The 16,551-nt window shown below is 38.5% G+C and overlaps 1 protein-coding gene across 1 annotated transcript; it reads left to right on the top strand.

Moving 5' to 3' along the window:
• Nucleotides 1–3,123: 3,123 nt before the first annotated feature.
• On the top strand, nt 3,124–15,685 carry hat1 (histone acetyltransferase 1). The gene is made up of 11 exons (XM_033987269.2): nt 3,124–3,214; nt 3,893–3,964; nt 4,194–4,269; nt 4,904–5,024; nt 8,439–8,615; nt 9,281–9,402; nt 9,986–10,090; nt 10,459–10,565; nt 10,677–10,828; nt 10,925–11,041; nt 12,376–15,685. The coding sequence occupies exons 1-11, from the start codon at nt 3,208–3,210 to the stop codon at nt 12,544–12,546; spliced, it is 1,227 nt and encodes a 408-aa protein (XP_033843160.1). The 5' UTR covers nt 3,124–3,207; the 3' UTR covers nt 12,547–15,685.
• The last annotated feature ends 866 nt before the right edge of the window (nt 15,686–16,551 follow it).

Below are 16,551 nucleotides of genomic sequence, written 5' to 3'. Positions count from 1 at the left end.
CCACAAAATATCATTAAACTGGTCTATCTTCATGAAAACAAGCGGTGGTACAGGTCACATCTGTGGACAAGCCATCCGCTGTAAGAATATATGAATTTCAAGGTATTTTGTAACAGATAAGTTAAATGCTATACTGTGGAACATTCGAGGTAAAGCAACGACATCTCCATGGAGACAAGCAGGAAGAGTAGCCTCCACCTGAAAAGTGCACCTTTAAAATAACGTAGCCATAGTCATAATCTGGAAAACAAGCCTGCACAATGCATAAATAAAAAAAAATAAAATAAAATAAAAAAAAAAGGCTTGTCATGTTTAGTGAGATACTTCAGTCCCAAAATTCAGGTATGTTGCAGAGAAGAACCTCTCCGATGGATTGTCATTATATCATACAATATCATTATCAGGATTATCAAGAACATGTAAAAGATATTACTTTTTGTCAATATCATCCACCCCTACTTCTCAGATAAAATGATAGAGTAGCACCAACTGTTTTTGTCAAGATGTATGTACTTCTAAGGTAGACCTGCATAATAGACCAACTGTATGTTAAAAGTTAGGGAATATTAACACTCTCTGATAATAGAAGTGTGGCTTATTGAAAGTGCAGCCATTGATGTTAATTGTTTTACTTTAAGTTTTCTATAGCAGCTTGCCAATATGTTACATTTAATTTAAAGGAACTGTATGTAAGATTTAGATTTAGAATTCCATAAACATAACCTATCCGTGTCCCCAGATACAAAGTAAGCATCTTCAAATCAATTAGCTTTTACTGATAACAGTTCTAATGCAGATTTATTCTTAGTTACAAAAACATTGGACATTTTTGATAGAGAAAGTGCATATTAAAGAACATCTGTAATTACAGTGTAAATATGCCAGTTTTTTAGCAAAGATGCTAATCTTCATCTTTTGTGACACAGAAAACAATTTAAAAAATCTTACAAAAAACACAGAACAGTGATAGGCCAGAGTTAAAAGTGCTCACAGATTTAGTTTTCCAAATGTGGTGTGTCTATGTGGTACCTCACAGTTCCCTCGAGCTGTAGCCCAGGTGCCCATCCCACTCACATGGTCTCTGGTTTAATGAAGTCCGTCAGTGGAGGAGGAGATATTTCGGCTGCTGTAAACACATATTTGTTTTATATCTACAGTAGCAAAATATTAGCTGTTGCCTACATTTGTTTTGAGCCAGGCATAGATGAGGACAACTATGTGTTTATACCAGTGCAAGGACACTTTATAATGTAAATGTAAGCCCATTATTGTCAACTGGAAAACATAATACACTGCCTGGCCAAAAAAAGTTGCCACCTAAGCAAATAGGTGAGCCTCTTCCAATTGGTCAGGTCTAGGTTCAGCGACAGTCTGCGCTCAAAGAATGAGGTCAGCTGACACCTGAATATACTGAATGACCAGATTATTCCATCAATGGATTTTTTTCTTCCCTGATGGCACAGGTATATTCCAAGATGACAATGCCAGGATTCATTGGGCTCAAATAGTGAATGAGTGGTTCAGGAGCATGAGACATAATTTTCACACATGGATTGGCCACCACAGAGTCCAGACCTTAACCCCATTGAGAATCTTTGGGATGTGCTGGAGAAGGCTTTGTGCAGCGTCAGACTCTACCATCATCAATGCAAGAGGTGAAAAATGTATGCAACACTGGATGGAAATAAATCTTGTGACATTGCAGAAGCTTATCGAAACAATACCACAGCAAAGGTGTGCCGTTATCAAAGCTAAACGCGGTCCAATGAAATATCAGAGGGTGTGACCTTTTTTTTGGTGGTGACTTTTTTTTGGCCAGGCAGTGTATGTTTGTCTACTGTTCTTGTGACTATAGTAATTGAGACATTTTGAATGTTTTCAGTCTGATGTTAGTCATATTAATACAAGGTGATGAGAGCATAGTCATAATGTTGTCAAATGTCACCAATAGCTGAGCCAGGAGGCATCCGCTGCCGGGTCCCCAGAGACAAATTCAGCTTAGGGCCCCCTGAAAACTGGTTCTGCACATGAGGCATGGCCTTTCCGTATAGAAAAACTTGTATTTGTGCTCTTACCACAAGTTGGTATAACTTATACTTATATATTTATATATTATAACTTAAAGGCCTACTTTTTTAAAACAGTAAGAGTGCATGCTAAAGTTTCTTTAAGTATAACAGAGGACATTTTATTAGCTTTGCTAGAATCTCTAAGACCAGTGACAATCTCAGAAAGCACAGAAGATTTTTGTTTTTTTTCAGCCTGCCTGGGACTGTTTACTTTTACATTGTATTTTCCTTCTGTATAGCTAAAACCACATATAAAAAATACATTTTATACATGCATGACTGAACCCCACTGACCCCATTCTCTTCATTCATGTCCTTATGATACAGATGGTCCCACCAATGGGACTAAAAATGTGTTTTGTGTCTCACTGAATCAAAGTTTGCTAAGATCATTTTCTTGTGGCATTTTAGAATCCTTTACTACATGACTCAGATTTCAAAGTACCTGAAGCAGGAAATTGGCCTATTTATATTTCCGATGCACAGACTACTCATTTGATTTTACTAAAATATAGTTAAAGGTGCACTATGTAAGTTTTCTGGTGGAGGGTCTGCCACCTGCTTGTCTTCATGGAGATGTTACTGACTTGCCTGAATGTTCCACAATATGGTAGATATCTACCAATTTAATTACAAAGGTATTTATAGCTTTACACTGAATACATTGAAAACCATGCATTCTAGGGCTGTAGTCAGCAAAACATGTGACCTGATAAGTCTAAGGATATGATCAAATATCTGACCTAAGATGTAAAACAAAAAAACAAAACAAAACAAAAAAACCAAAATAAATAAATAAATAAATAAATAAATAAATAAATAAATAAATAAATAAATAAATAAATAAATAAATAAATAAATAAATAAATAAATACATTTTGACCTAATATTTTACTAAAAATCTTACCTATAAAATGAGTGAATTAAGTACCCATTTAAGTATTATTGCATATGGTATTTTAAATAAATCCATGGAATTAATCTGGAGTGATGGGACATTACAAAAATTTCCACGATAATAAAATTCAAAAAAAAGGAAAACACGTCCCCTTTTGGCGGAAGTACGTAAACCCGGAAGTTGATGTTTTCCGCGCGTCTTTTGGGATAAGCTACGCTACACGCAATCTGAGTTGCTGAGATGGCGGGCAAGTATCCAAACGTGATTTTAATCCCCTCTTTGTACATGCAGTTTGTCGTTTTCTGTGGGCTAGCTCCGCACTGTCAATTTCGCTGAGGTAAGGCGCGTATAGTCTGACCGCTGTGCAATCAGAGCGAGTAAGCTAACTCTGAGGCTAACAACACAGCACCATTGGCCTGCCTGTCGGCTCATTGTGAATAACAGACGAGAAAGGTTTGCATCTCAAGCTCAGGAATTTGTTATTTCACTGTGCAAATGCTGACATTTACGAATTCTGCTCGTCTGTGCCTGAGTAGAAACCTGTGATCGTGTGGGTTATAATAGCACGTGCCTAAGACAAACAATACTTCAGTGAGCAAAAATCAATCCAATCAGATTCAAGTATAGTTATTATTATACGAGAGCTCATTTAAGGAGCCCACTGTGTGCCCATTTTAATGTTAAGATAACGTTGTCCTACTGTAAGTATGTTTATGTTTTGTATAATTTGAACATGATGTCTTGATGAGTGGCAAAGGAAAGGCATGCAGTTAACCAATCTTTTTGACACATTACATGCAGTGATCCATAGTGATCTTACTATAGACCCACATATTACATTACACATGTAATATGTATCATATCGACTTTAATTTGCATTGTAAGAAAATTGCCACTAATATCTGACCCTCTTTACCTTTTACAGGAGTTAATGCTATGGAGAAGAAATTGGCTGAATACAAGTGTGACACAAATGAAGCAGTATGCCTAAAATTGGGTATGTCTCTGTATCATTGTCCTATAATAAATGTTATGGTCTTTTGCAAATAATAACTTGTAGATTACATTGGATTAAAGGAAACAAAGATAATCTATTTATTGATATTGCACTTAACATTTGAAAGCAAGCCTCCAAGTGCTAACATAGTTGGATTTTAGATTACGTGATATCAACATATTTAGGATAACAATGACATAACATTATATTGACTGATGATTTCTCTCAGTTCGATTTCCTGAAGATATTGAAGATGATGGCACAACATTCCACCCTGAGTACAGCCACCAGACATTTGGAGATGAGTGAGTCTATTAAATACACATTTCCCAAACAATATGCTAGTCTTAAACCTGAATAAATGGTTTGCATGTGTCATTTGGTGTAAATAGATGATCTTTTGGAGTTGCCCCTTTCTTATCTAGATGTGAGTGTTGGTTTCATGATCATATGAATCTTATAGACTTTCTATTTAAGAGTTTCTGTTTAAGCCCTGCTTTGAGGATGCTGACACCTGTGGCTGTGTAGCCCGTGTAGCTTGTGATTATGTTCTAAATTGCAGTTCCAAATGAGTCAAAACTAGGATTGGTTATTTTTGCCCCCACTGCAATCAGCTCAAAAAGAACTTAGTAATTGGGGCATTAATTATTTCAGCAAGCGTAATTGCTAGTGAAGCTCAATCACACTGTTGCATAATGATTAAATCTATTTGTCATAAACTGCAAGTGATGTGGTGGTGAAGGAAACAATGCATCACAGTCAAACAAGTGGCCAGAACTACTGTAAACATCCATTTGTTCTGGCTGTGTATTTAATATGTGTAATGAAAATGAATAGCATTCTGCTGTGCGTTCAACCCAAGCTCCACTTTAACAAAACTGTCTCATTGTTTTCCAATTTTAGTGATGTAATTAATTGTTGCATGTAATTCCCTTGCAGTGAGGTTGCTTTTGGATACAAAGGGCTTCAAATCCAGCTTTATTATACTGCTGGTAACCTGAGTACCCTCTTCAAAGTGAAATATTCATCCAAGGTCACAGAGAAGTTTGACTGTGTTGAGGTAAGTTTTATATTCTCTTTTTTTATCATTATTGGATCAGTGTATTTCTACTTTATTTGTTTAGACTAATTTTTATGCTTTACACATACATAAATATAAATATTGTGAGTTGTTTATGTTCTAAAAATGATGTACCATTGCATTATGAAGTCTAAAATACAGCAAAAAAACTATTCAAAAATATCTCACATAGGGCCTGAAAAAGAAGCTGGGGGGCTTCATTGGATGTGACAGTGATTCTTTATTATATTATTATAGTTACACAGCGGGCAGATGACTCCTGTTAGATGGAAAAGCAGGTAAATAACTCAAAGGGTCTTTTGATAGTAATAATTAAAAAGACTTTATTTTATTTTACATGACTGTAGTGGTTTTACCCTCTGGTAAGCCTACTTCTGGGTTGTTACCGTCAGGGCTGCCTTGGAGTTCTTTGCCTGCTTTTCTGTCTTACTGACATCATCTACCTATTTGCAATTTGTTTAAACTGTTGGATTGGTTCAGAGTGCACATTTCAAATCAGTGCAATGTTTGCCGTTTTCTAATTGTAAACCTTGCATTGATTTGAAATTCATGAATTCATTTTCTGAATGATCATTCAAACTGGAATTTCAGTGTGCATGCAGCTAAATACATATCAAAATAGCAGATGTTTTGTATACAATGTTATGAACAAGTACGTGTATATGACCATATTGTGAGAAAGGTTATCTATTTGAACCTTTCTGTGACTGACAAATTGGACAGTCACATTAGATGCACGAGGACTGATCCAGACTGTAACTTTGCAAAAGGCCTTTTTCCAGACTGGAAAGGCTTTGTGATTACACCTTCTTTAAAAGGCATTGACTGCCAATAGGAACCATAATGTTTCTGCACTAACTGGAGTAACTCAGAGCTACTCACAGGGTGGCAACATTATTCCAGTAAGAAATCTCCTGTTTTGTTTGACTAAATCTCAGCCCCCCCATGGTCCCCCTGTGCTGGTACACTAATCCCACTCCTCCCCGTCGGAAGAGAACACTTTTAAAAGGTTTGCTACGTAGGTCCTAACATCAGGCATTGATTTTTTGAGGTTTCTGTGATTGAATCAGCGGGAGGAGTAATATGACCCGGTTGGACATCTCATATATGTATTTCCAGGAGTGCAATGTTGCTAAAGTCATCTGCAATCAAGTCCTTTGATATTGAATATCTGTAAAGGCAGCTGAAGCTTTCTACTTCAAAAACAATATATTTACGTATCTAATGCATGTTTTGTTCTTATGGGGTAATGCAGTTAATTTGACTGTATGAATTGGCCTTTGGGCAACAAAGTACATTATATAAAAAGCCGGTATCTGAATGATTTTCATTCAAGTCAGTGGGTTACACAATTGGAACAAAGCATCATAAAGGTCATAGGATTCAACACACAAACATCTGCCCTGGGTGGAGGTTGTAGACTGAACAATGTGACTTTGCAACTTCTGAAGCAGGTACAAACTAAAAACTGAACGGAAAGCCATATTTTTGGCCGATACAGGTACCGTTAAAATAACCCCATACAACTGTAATGGCTCATTTGACAAGGGTAAGCATCACTTCACTTTTAGATTTGGGGAGAAAGTTGAATAACAACCTCTTTACTCTTATTTGAAGTTGTAAAGGAAGTAGCATACTTCTTACTTTAGCTGATTTTCAATTGGTGAAATAAAGTATGGCTTTCAGAGTGTGATGCACTACTTAGTGGTGCATGTTGACCCCTGAGTATTCACCTTGTTAGAGCACTGAGTGCAGCTGGTGCAGTGGTGGAGAGGCAGGAGCAGCAGAGATCAGGCTCCTCTGAAGAGCATGTGTCTGAGAGTGGACTGACATTGGTGCAGCTGCCCACAGACACACACAAACAGGCTTATGCAGCTGCTCATCACAGCTCACCTTTTCCCCTTTAAATCAGGCCAAATCAGTGCTGCCGGACTGCTCCAATGCTGATTTACAGTCTGACCTGCTGTCCCCTACTGATGTCTGCTGCTGTGTATTATTTATAGTCTACAAAAGTGTTTTCTTATTTTCATGTATTATGTTAATCAGATTTGAAAAGCTTGTAAACTGGAAAATAGCAGTTCTCTTGTTGGTAATATGATTAATGCAGTATCCCTTTGGTCTAGATTAAAAGGACGAAATAATGCCTAAGCCACAAATTAGATAGTTTGTACTCCCTTTGTGCATATTGTTCAAAATCAAAGACATTAACAAAATGTCCTAAAGGTTCATTGTTGAGTTATATTGATGCCAAACTGAGGCATCTATTCTGCAAAGCTGCGCAATTTAGCGTCTAGTATGTAGGAGAGTGCCAGGGACAAAGGAACTTGTTTGTCCATGGCCTTTAAGTATGGTCCTTGTTCCTTAGAAATGTGGCTGGACAATTACAATGCTTAAGAGGCATTCAGCTGCAGGTGCATTACTTGGAGTTAGATATTAGCTGATGCCTGAAAGGGGGGAATTAGCAGTATGTTGTATTAGCCTTTTGTAGTGCATTTTGCTCAGACCTTCTTCATTTCCCAGTTTTCAATGCTGAGCAGTGAGGGTCTCTGTGCCGACATAATGCCCATCACACATGTAAATGGTGTGAAAGGGCTGCTTAGCCAAGTGTTCTCATGTCAATCCTTGTGGAAATGGATACAATGCAAACATTACAGCTGAACTAACCACACGTTGCACCGAGTAAAAAGTCCAAGGGTAGGGCCTCTTTGTCTCCTGAGCTCTTTGAAAACCAAAAAGGGGCAAATTCATTTGATTGGGTTCACTTGGCAGGATTAGAGGAGAGGCCTCTATTATGGATGCCCCAGGTTTGTTAAGTTGAGATCAATTCATACGACTTTATTTCCCAGTGAGGAGCAGAAATCCCTTATTGTGGTAGCTTCATCACATATTCATGGTTTAGCATAAGTAGTAAATGTACTGATTTAAGTGGTCTTTCAGCAGGAAGGGGGAGGGGGCTGTGCTCTGCTCAGCTGACAGTTTTAATTGCCTAATGGTTTTCTTTCTGTTGGCACATAAACATATAGACTTGCCGTTATGGCTTGCAAGAGCTGTTTTGTTTTTGCACTTTAGTGTTGCTGCGTTCATTGGCAGAGTTGGAGGAAGTATTCCAGATGAGACACAAAATACTGGAGAATAATTGATTTCACAGCAAATGATAATGCTTCTGTACTAGGAACTCTAATAGTGCATTTGTCATACGTAAATACTTGTTCCTGATTTGGTGCTCCGGTCGCTGCTACTTGAATTTAAAAGTTAAGATTACTTACAGGCAATTGTAGCTACTGCATTTCACTATGAAACTGCATAAAAGAGTCTTCAATAATTACTCTTTACATCTGAATTTGTAGGATTAAATGTTTACATTTTTGTGATAGATTTCTTTGTGTTTTCCAGGCTGATGACATCGAAGGAAAGATCAGGGAGATTATTCCTGCTGGTTTCACAAGCAACACTGATGACTTCATCTCACTGTTGGACAAAGACGCCAACTTTAAGCCTTTTGGCACACTTCTCCACACGTACACAGTGCACAATGAGGAGGCAGGAGAGCTCACATACCAGATCTACAAGGTTTATACATGATTGATTACATATTGCCACAAACGCCTGAACTCTATAACATGCAGACAATAGCACATTGCTTTTTTGCACACTGGCCTTAAGTAAATATTACATTTTAATTTTATTTGGAGATTTTCATATTTGACTTTTGTGTATTTTCTTTTTTTTTCTTCTTGTATACAACATAAAACACACACTTATAAACCATTGCCCAACACAAAGAAACTTGCCATACAATGGCAGGTTATAAACATTAGAATTTCTACAGTACCATATACAATGAACCATGTTCTTCTGCATTTGGTCCGTTTTTTTTATCTTAACTGTATTTTTTTTATCAGGGCTACCACTTTATTTGACATATTTTAGAATACAATTTTGACTTTTCTGTTCTTGGGAAATAGCATGTCTGTAACAAAAATAAGTAGGACAGTACAGATTCCTAAAATGTGCGGAGAGAAGATGTTTTTAGACTCAATAAAAACTATTATTTTATCTACTTTGGATGCAAGTATTCTCACTTAAGGTGTTCTCTTGCCTAATCACTTTAGCCCCATTTGGGTCAAATGCATTTCAATAACATAACATAACATAACATTAAAACATAATTTTAAGCTGTACATAAAAATATTTAAGTTTGAAAGCCCCACCCGCACTAAGCAGTTTTCTTGTAGGCTGACATGACTTGTGCGGGATTCCACGAGTACCATGAGCGTCTGCAGACCTTCCTCATGTGGTTCATAGAGACGGCCAGCTTCATCGATGCTGACGACGATCATTGGGACTTCTTTCTTATGTGAGTGCCCTCCTTAATTGACATCATCCCCCCCACACATTCGCACACCCCTGCAACCACCTCCACCCAAAAGCCTTTATTGTGTCATTGAAAAACAAAGCCCCCCTTTGAGGCGCTTGTGACCAATTACCAGGCCAGTTTGATTATATTTCCACTGTTGGAGAATTGTTGATCAGGCAAGAGCTTCCTTTGTGCCAAAAGCCCTTTTCAAAAATTTCAGGGCCAAGAGCTGAATTGAATACTGTTGTCTTTTGAAACACTGAACAATGTCTTAACAGTAAAAAGAGCCTCTGCCAGTGTTTTCTTTACCCTGGCACCTATTAAAAGTGACAATGGGCAAAATGGACTGAAGTGATTTGGAGGAGCTCAGTCCCTCCTCCAGCCCCTTCTCTTCCTCTAAGTTGCAGTACTCCAATTAAGTGCATAATGTATTCAGGTTGTAGCAGGTGTACCAATCGGGCCTGGCTGCTCTAACATGCTTGTGTAGTGGGGTGCGGGCTGGGCACGAGAACACAGGCTAAAATGGACACTGCATGGGAGTGTGCCTGTAATTGACCTGTTTGCCTTTGTGTTTTCTCTGCAGATTTGAAAAGTACAATAAAGATGGGGAGACTCTCTACGCTACTGTTGGCTACATGACAGCTTATAATTACTACGTGTACCCAGACAAAACGAGACCACGTGTAAGGTAATTGCCGGGGCAGCACGTGCCTTCCCATTCTTTTGTATGAAAAAGGAGTGGAAAATTATACATTTCTTTATCCTCATCCCAAAGAGCCCAAATTACTGGCTTATATAGCCAACTATTCAAACGGATTTTGTTTCATTATGAAACCAGGGTGATTTGTATCTGAAAACAACTTTATAGATAAGCATGGGATTTGATGTGTTGTCTTGATAGATCAGCATAACAATGTTTTATTTTCTGCTTTCAATCAAAGGAGTTTTGTTCTACAAAAAGCAGCTCAGACGACACACAAATGTGACAAGTCTTGAGGGAACAAACCCGTTTTGTTTCTTGTTCTAAATTTGCATGTTCGTCTGTTGATTAACCAGCCAAATGCTGATCCTGCCTCCATACCAAGGAGAGGGACATGGAGCCCAGCTTCTCGAGTCAGTGCATAGGTTTTACTGCAACCTGCCCAAGGTGCAAGACATCACAGGTGAGTCTATATATCAATTCAAACATATCATATCGCATCCTTGAAGAATTACAGCTACGATGATTCTGGATACTGTGACGGCTTAGATTTGGGTTTTTTTCTTACCTGCAGCTGAAGACCCATCGGAGAACTATGTGAAGTTGAGGGACTATGTGCTGACCAAACTTTGCCAGAGTCTACCATCATATGCTTCAGACAAACTGCAGCTTGGCTTTTCAGAAGACATGGTCAAAGAGGCTCGGGACAAACTGAAGGTCAACAAGGTAGTGGATTTTGCAGCACTTTTTTCAACTTTGAAAATGTAATATAGTCAGCCTATTGGTATTTTATTATTCCGCTCCTTTCATTGATTTTTGTAGAAACATGCCAGGCGAGTGTATGAGATCCTACGTTTGAGAACCACAGACATGAGTGATGAGGAGCAGGCTCGGGATTATCGCCTGGAGGTGAAGAAGAGGCTATTTGGACCATACAGGGTGAGAGGCATTTCTGTAACACTACTGAGTCATCTGAGGTAAATTCATAACAAAGCTAGCGCATATTTGCAGACGAATGACAATAGTCTCTGTTGCTTCTAAACTATAGCCCAGCAGGCTTAATTTTTTTACCTTTGTTTTCTGAGTGCAGTCTGTTTATGGCTGTGTGTTCTGTGCAGCATACATAAAAGTCCTCTTGTGCTCTCTTTGTTACTGTTTATGATGATACTATTTAAAACTGCGGCAGAATTGATCTTCAGTTTCATGAAAATTGATAGATTACTAATGTTGGAGCTCATTGTTGGAGCCACAATGGAGCGCACCAGGCGTCTGCAGTTGTGCTCCCGCAGGAGCTTTCCTCTATTCAGACACATGTCATTAGTTAGCATTTGCATTTCTTTGGGTGAAATGATTTTCATGAAAGTGTTTGAAGCACTTTGTCAAAAAGCTCCTACTATTTCAACTGTGTAGCTGTGCCCCAGCAGCAGAGTTTAGTATAGCAGGCTTCGGTGAGCAGAATATCAAACACTGATTCTGATTTTGTCTCACCACACTTGACAATTGAAATCGCCGCCTAGATCTCTCCCATAATGCCCTGCTTCCTGTTTGCTTCTGACATTTTCAGAGTGAGCTGCTCACAAAACTTTGCATAGCAGCCATTAGAGAATTCTCTGTCAGCAGGGAAACCACACGTCTCCGAGAGGAAGATTCTGACAGGGAAAGGCTCAGTGTGGTGAGGAGGGAAGTGGAGAGACTGGCAGAGAAAGATCTGGTGGCCAGATGCGGCCCATTTTTCCTTCCCCGAGGAGATTTAGCATGTAGTTAGTGGAGTAGTGGAGGCCAGTGCTCTGTGAATCTGAGGGGGATTATGCAGTTCTCCTTCAGCTCTGCCTTCTCTGAGACCCAAATCCCTTGTGACTGTCTGCAGGCTCATTCAGGCTGCAGATTGCTCAGGACACGTTGTCTTTATCCAGTTTCTTAAGACGGATTCAAGGTTCCCATGACCAGGAAACCTTAGAATGTAGCTGACTATAGTGTTCCTGTCTTGGAATGTTAGCAAAAATAGGAGAAATTTGAGTATAAATTATTCTACAAAATATTTGCTTTGCCTTAAGACATTTTGAAGTGAAATAAATTGGACAGATGTAGTTAATTCAAGTCAAAATACATTTTGACATTAATTTGCCTTTCCAAAAGAGTAGATTCTTTCCAATATAATTAGATGAAGACAAATTGCAAAAGTTGTTTTACGAATCATACTCTTTGCTCTGAGTGGACTTTGAATCAAGCTTTGAATAAACTGTAATCCTGTGCTTTTTGTTGGCTCTGTGAAGAAGAATCAGAGGGAGCTAGAGAAGATGAAGAAGTGCTTGCGGCCAGAGGAGCTGGTGTCACACATGGGCCAGATGGACACTCAGGTGCAGCACGAGGAGCTGGAGAAGAGCTACCAGGAGGTGGTGGGAGATTACCGCAGGATCATCGAGAGGCTGGCTGCACAGGCCTGAACACACTCCTCTTAGAGCAACAGACAGTAGTTGGAACGACACTGTAGTCACCAAAGAGTGCGGCTGATTTTAGCATCTTGGTCAGTGTCTCATCGATGGGTCAGGCCGTGTTGTCTACTGATGATAGTCCGTCAGTCCAACGGCCACACATCTAAATGACCCACGTCTTTAAACACATCATATGAGGTTCACTTTCATCAGTTATTTACAGCTTTGCCATTCTGTTTTTCATATGGACACCATGGAAGTTCTTTTCAAAACTGTGTAAGTGTATGTTTCAAAGCACTTCTGAAAATAAATTGGTTTTGTATATTACACATGAGATGATGATTTTAGGTATTTAAGACATGAGAATGTTCAGTCAGTTACATTCTCTAGTGACTTGAAACATTTTAACATTTTGGTCTGAGAAAAAAACTGTTTGTATCAATTCATTTGATTAAAGCTTATTATATTTTGTGGGCTTATAGTGAAATGGTTGCTCTGGTATTACAAAATACACATGTATTAGATGCAGGCTATGTATTTCATATCTGAACTATATGGTGCTATCTTGTGGCGCTCAACTGTTCTTCCCACTGCGCAGCCTGTTCTGGTTCTGGGAGTAAAGTTCTCATTTATTTTCCACATAGACCTTTCAGAAAATTTAAATATTAAGAGTTTAAAGCTACAAAAGAGGCTAACCAGCTCTTTGATAACTAATATTGTGTTAATGCACTCAAATACATTCAAAACCGAAAAAATTCTACAAAATGTTATAATATGGTTTCAGAAACAGATTTTAAATAAAAATAAAGCATTGATGCATCTGGGTACCAAATTTAGTTTGGCTGCGGCAAACATTTTGTCAGGACGTCCCATTGGCAAGAACAGATTTTTGACTTGTTACCATGGAAACACAGTGATAGGTGGGTGTGGGTGTCATTGAATTTTTGTGATTGAGAGCATGTCACGAATATGTGTACCAAATTTTATGTCTTTGACAAAGAAAATTGTATTGTTCCATAGAAATTGCCTAAGAGGGGCTATTGCACCCATTTTTAAAATGTTTCTGTTCAAGGTCAGACATGGATCTATTACTATGGTCAGGGTGTCCACCAACAATTAAAGGTTGAGTGAAATCAGCCATTATGGAATGTTCATAAGAATAACATGGAGAGTCTGTCATTGCTACGGCTACACGAAAGTCATTGGCATGGCTGTCATTTTCGTGATCAGGATGCAAAGACTGAATTTTGTGCAAAATTTCAGAACATTTAGAAAAACTATATATTTTATTTTATTTTTTGTAGATTCCTTTTTTTTTTTAAATGCTTTAGGGCTAGAGCTTTTTCCGTGAATGCCCTAGGAGGAGTTCGTAAAAGTAGGATGTTTACAAAAAATGCTGAATCATGCTGAGCAAAGTTTAATCCAATATGGCTGACCCCTGGTTGAGTGGACAGTGATACCGTAATATTTTTTTACTTGTCATGTCATATTCTACTTCTGTGTCAAATGCAAGCCCCGGGGCCTAAACATGGCCCCCCACTGAAGTCAATGGGTCGTGCTCAATGGCGCATGTCGTGAGTTTAGTCTTTAGCAGCTAGGTACATCCAGTCCTGCCCATGGACCATGCGCATTTGAGCTACCCCCCATGAGACTGAGCGGAGCGGCCACAAAGGAGGCAAAGGAATAATGAATAAATGACAAATTATAATATTATAATGTTTATGCTTCCAGGGCACTTCTGAACCACGTTCTAAACCTGTGGCTCATTCATGACAGTTGGGGTTATTTGTATCGTTCACATGCTCGTTCATGTCGTACCATGTGACCGCTCTAACCAATCAGTGCTTGAGCTTGGTTAGAGCTTAGAGCAGGCCTAGACAGTGTTTTTTTAAGACAACAGATGGATTTTGAGCTGAGAAAAAGTTTATGATCTGAAAATAGATAAAAATCGCCACAAAATTCAACCTTTGTGAAAGCTGTATGTGCTCTGTCAGGCAAACACAAGCAGTCTGTGATTACAAGATTGCGCTCTACTAGGAAAATCCTTTCTGAGCAGGAGTGATTCTTTCATTGTAGTACCACTGCGTGGCCACTAATCCAGCTTGCGACAGCTCTAAGCAAAGAATACCCTGTCCAGTTATTTTAATAGATTCATGGTCAAATGTCATGATTCTACTTGTATATTTTTTGGCATTGTTCCTATACCCTAATGTCATTTTTTTGTGTGTGTGAGGGCGCTGACAAGCCATTTTTTTATTTTCGTAAATTGGAAATGGCCTGAATGTATAGAAGCGCAAGTTTTAATAGTTGGCAAAATTTCATGAGTTTTCGCCAGTGTTCACTGAGTAAAAACTAGGGGGGTTGGTCCCAAGGAAAATGGGCACTTCACTTCCTGTCAGCTCACTTACTACTATTAGCATCGTTTATACTAATGGGCCTTTTGCCTTTTCTGGCGCTTGCGCCTAAATATAGGTTTTGTGGCCATTAGTTGCCACACAGCTTCAAGTGAGCTTTTAAAGTTTTAATACTTTTTTTTCCCCAGAAAATCTGGAAAATGAATGAGAAATTTACTTCTAGAACCAAGTGGTGGGCGGTCACTGTTGAACCCCATATGGAGAATAACTGCCCATTATTGGTCACCTTTCGGCAACCCATGTCCAGTTGAAATAAAAATCTATTCTGTCATTCAGTGCACTGCTGACTACTGTACTGAAGCTGACCTGATTAACTCATTTCCCAGTATGTGTTGTATGTGCTGTATTGGTGAGATGTAATTTTGCCCCTCTTATGGCTAATGCAACTTCTGATTGCTACTGATGTTGAGTGTCGCACTAATGAGTATTCTAGTTTCCAATTGAAAACCTTTGTGCCCCAGTATTGCCCTGCTTGTGCAGATAACTGTGATGAATATCCATCATACTTTATGATACTTTAGCACATTGTCACTAAATGAAGGCTGCTAGGTCAATTTTCAATTTTGTTCCTCTCCACTTGAAACAAGACAAAACCTTGGAACTCTTCACATCTCTAATTCAGATTGATTGAATCCACTTGTGGCCACAAGGGGCCTCATCTCACTGTAGTTTTCTACTTTTCTGCTGTGCATATTTGGCATTACACTACACAGCCTCCGCTTTACTGAGTATTTACTGCTAGATATATATAAATATAACTAGGACATTTTAATAAAATCAGTCTTAAGTGAGTAAATATGATGCTATCATAGTAGTCAGGTTTCTGAGCGACTAGAATCGCAGCCCCCTGTTTTTGAATAGAAAAGCCAAACCAGTAGTTGTCAGAATGTTTTGAATTCTCTTGTTACCACAGTCTCTTCTGATCTGATTTGAAGTCCCAGTGCACCTGTCTCAGTGGAGACGCTTAAAACAGCCTGGGCAATTAGTTATGAATTAGAGCAAATGAAAAGTCCCGATTGTTAAATGTGAGGGAGCTTAAATGTAATTGGGTCTGATTGTCCAGACAGGTCAATATTAGAAAATCATTTATTGTGGAGTTTTCTGTAGAATGTTTTGAATTCTGTTATATTTTGTGTCCAAAACCCCATAATCCCACATGACCAGTGAATTATGCTGTCACTCATGGTAGATGTAGAAGTTAAATGAATTCAGATTTGAATGTTCACTCTGGGGTCACTATGCAAAATTCTGATCTGTATCTGATTTGTGACCACCGGCCACCCACATAAAAAGTTAAACACATGGAATCAATTTTGAGAAGAAACTGAGAATATACCTTTACAGTTTTTCCTGGATATTTGCACATTTGTTTTAGGCAATGGTTTGGCAACAAATGAAAGCCTTTCCTAAGATTGAGTCACATTTATTTGTACACAATAATTTTAGTGTAGTCTATTCAAAATGGTTGCTATATTAAAGTGCTACTTTTTCTGCACCACATTGCCTTTATAGATTTATCAATTAGAGGGTTCAGACCATTTTCATTAAAGCAGCGAAGACACAAATAGCCTAAAATCTAACCAGAATCCTACGCAAAAAAATT

This window comes from Periophthalmus magnuspinnatus, chromosome 21 (assembly GCF_009829125.3).
Source record: "Periophthalmus magnuspinnatus isolate fPerMag1 chromosome 21, fPerMag1.2.pri, whole genome shotgun sequence".
Lineage (NCBI taxonomy): Eukaryota > Metazoa > Chordata > Actinopteri > Gobiiformes > Gobiidae > Periophthalmus > Periophthalmus magnuspinnatus.
The sequence above is the reverse complement of the archived record's forward strand: the minus strand, read 5'-3'. Positions and strand labels throughout refer to the sequence as shown.

What these genes read in the sequence shown, in the direction of transcription:
- hat1 (XM_033987269.2), top strand. An exon ending in AAAACGAGACCACGTGTAAG is followed by an intron (nt 10,091 to 10,458) that starts GTAATTGCCGGG and finishes TTGATTAACCAG; the next exon opens with CCAAATGCTGATCCTGCCTC. An exon ending in GGCTATTTGGACCATACAGG is followed by an intron (nt 11,042 to 12,375) that starts GTGAGAGGCATT and finishes GGCTCTGTGAAG; the next exon opens with AAGAATCAGAGGGAGCTAGA.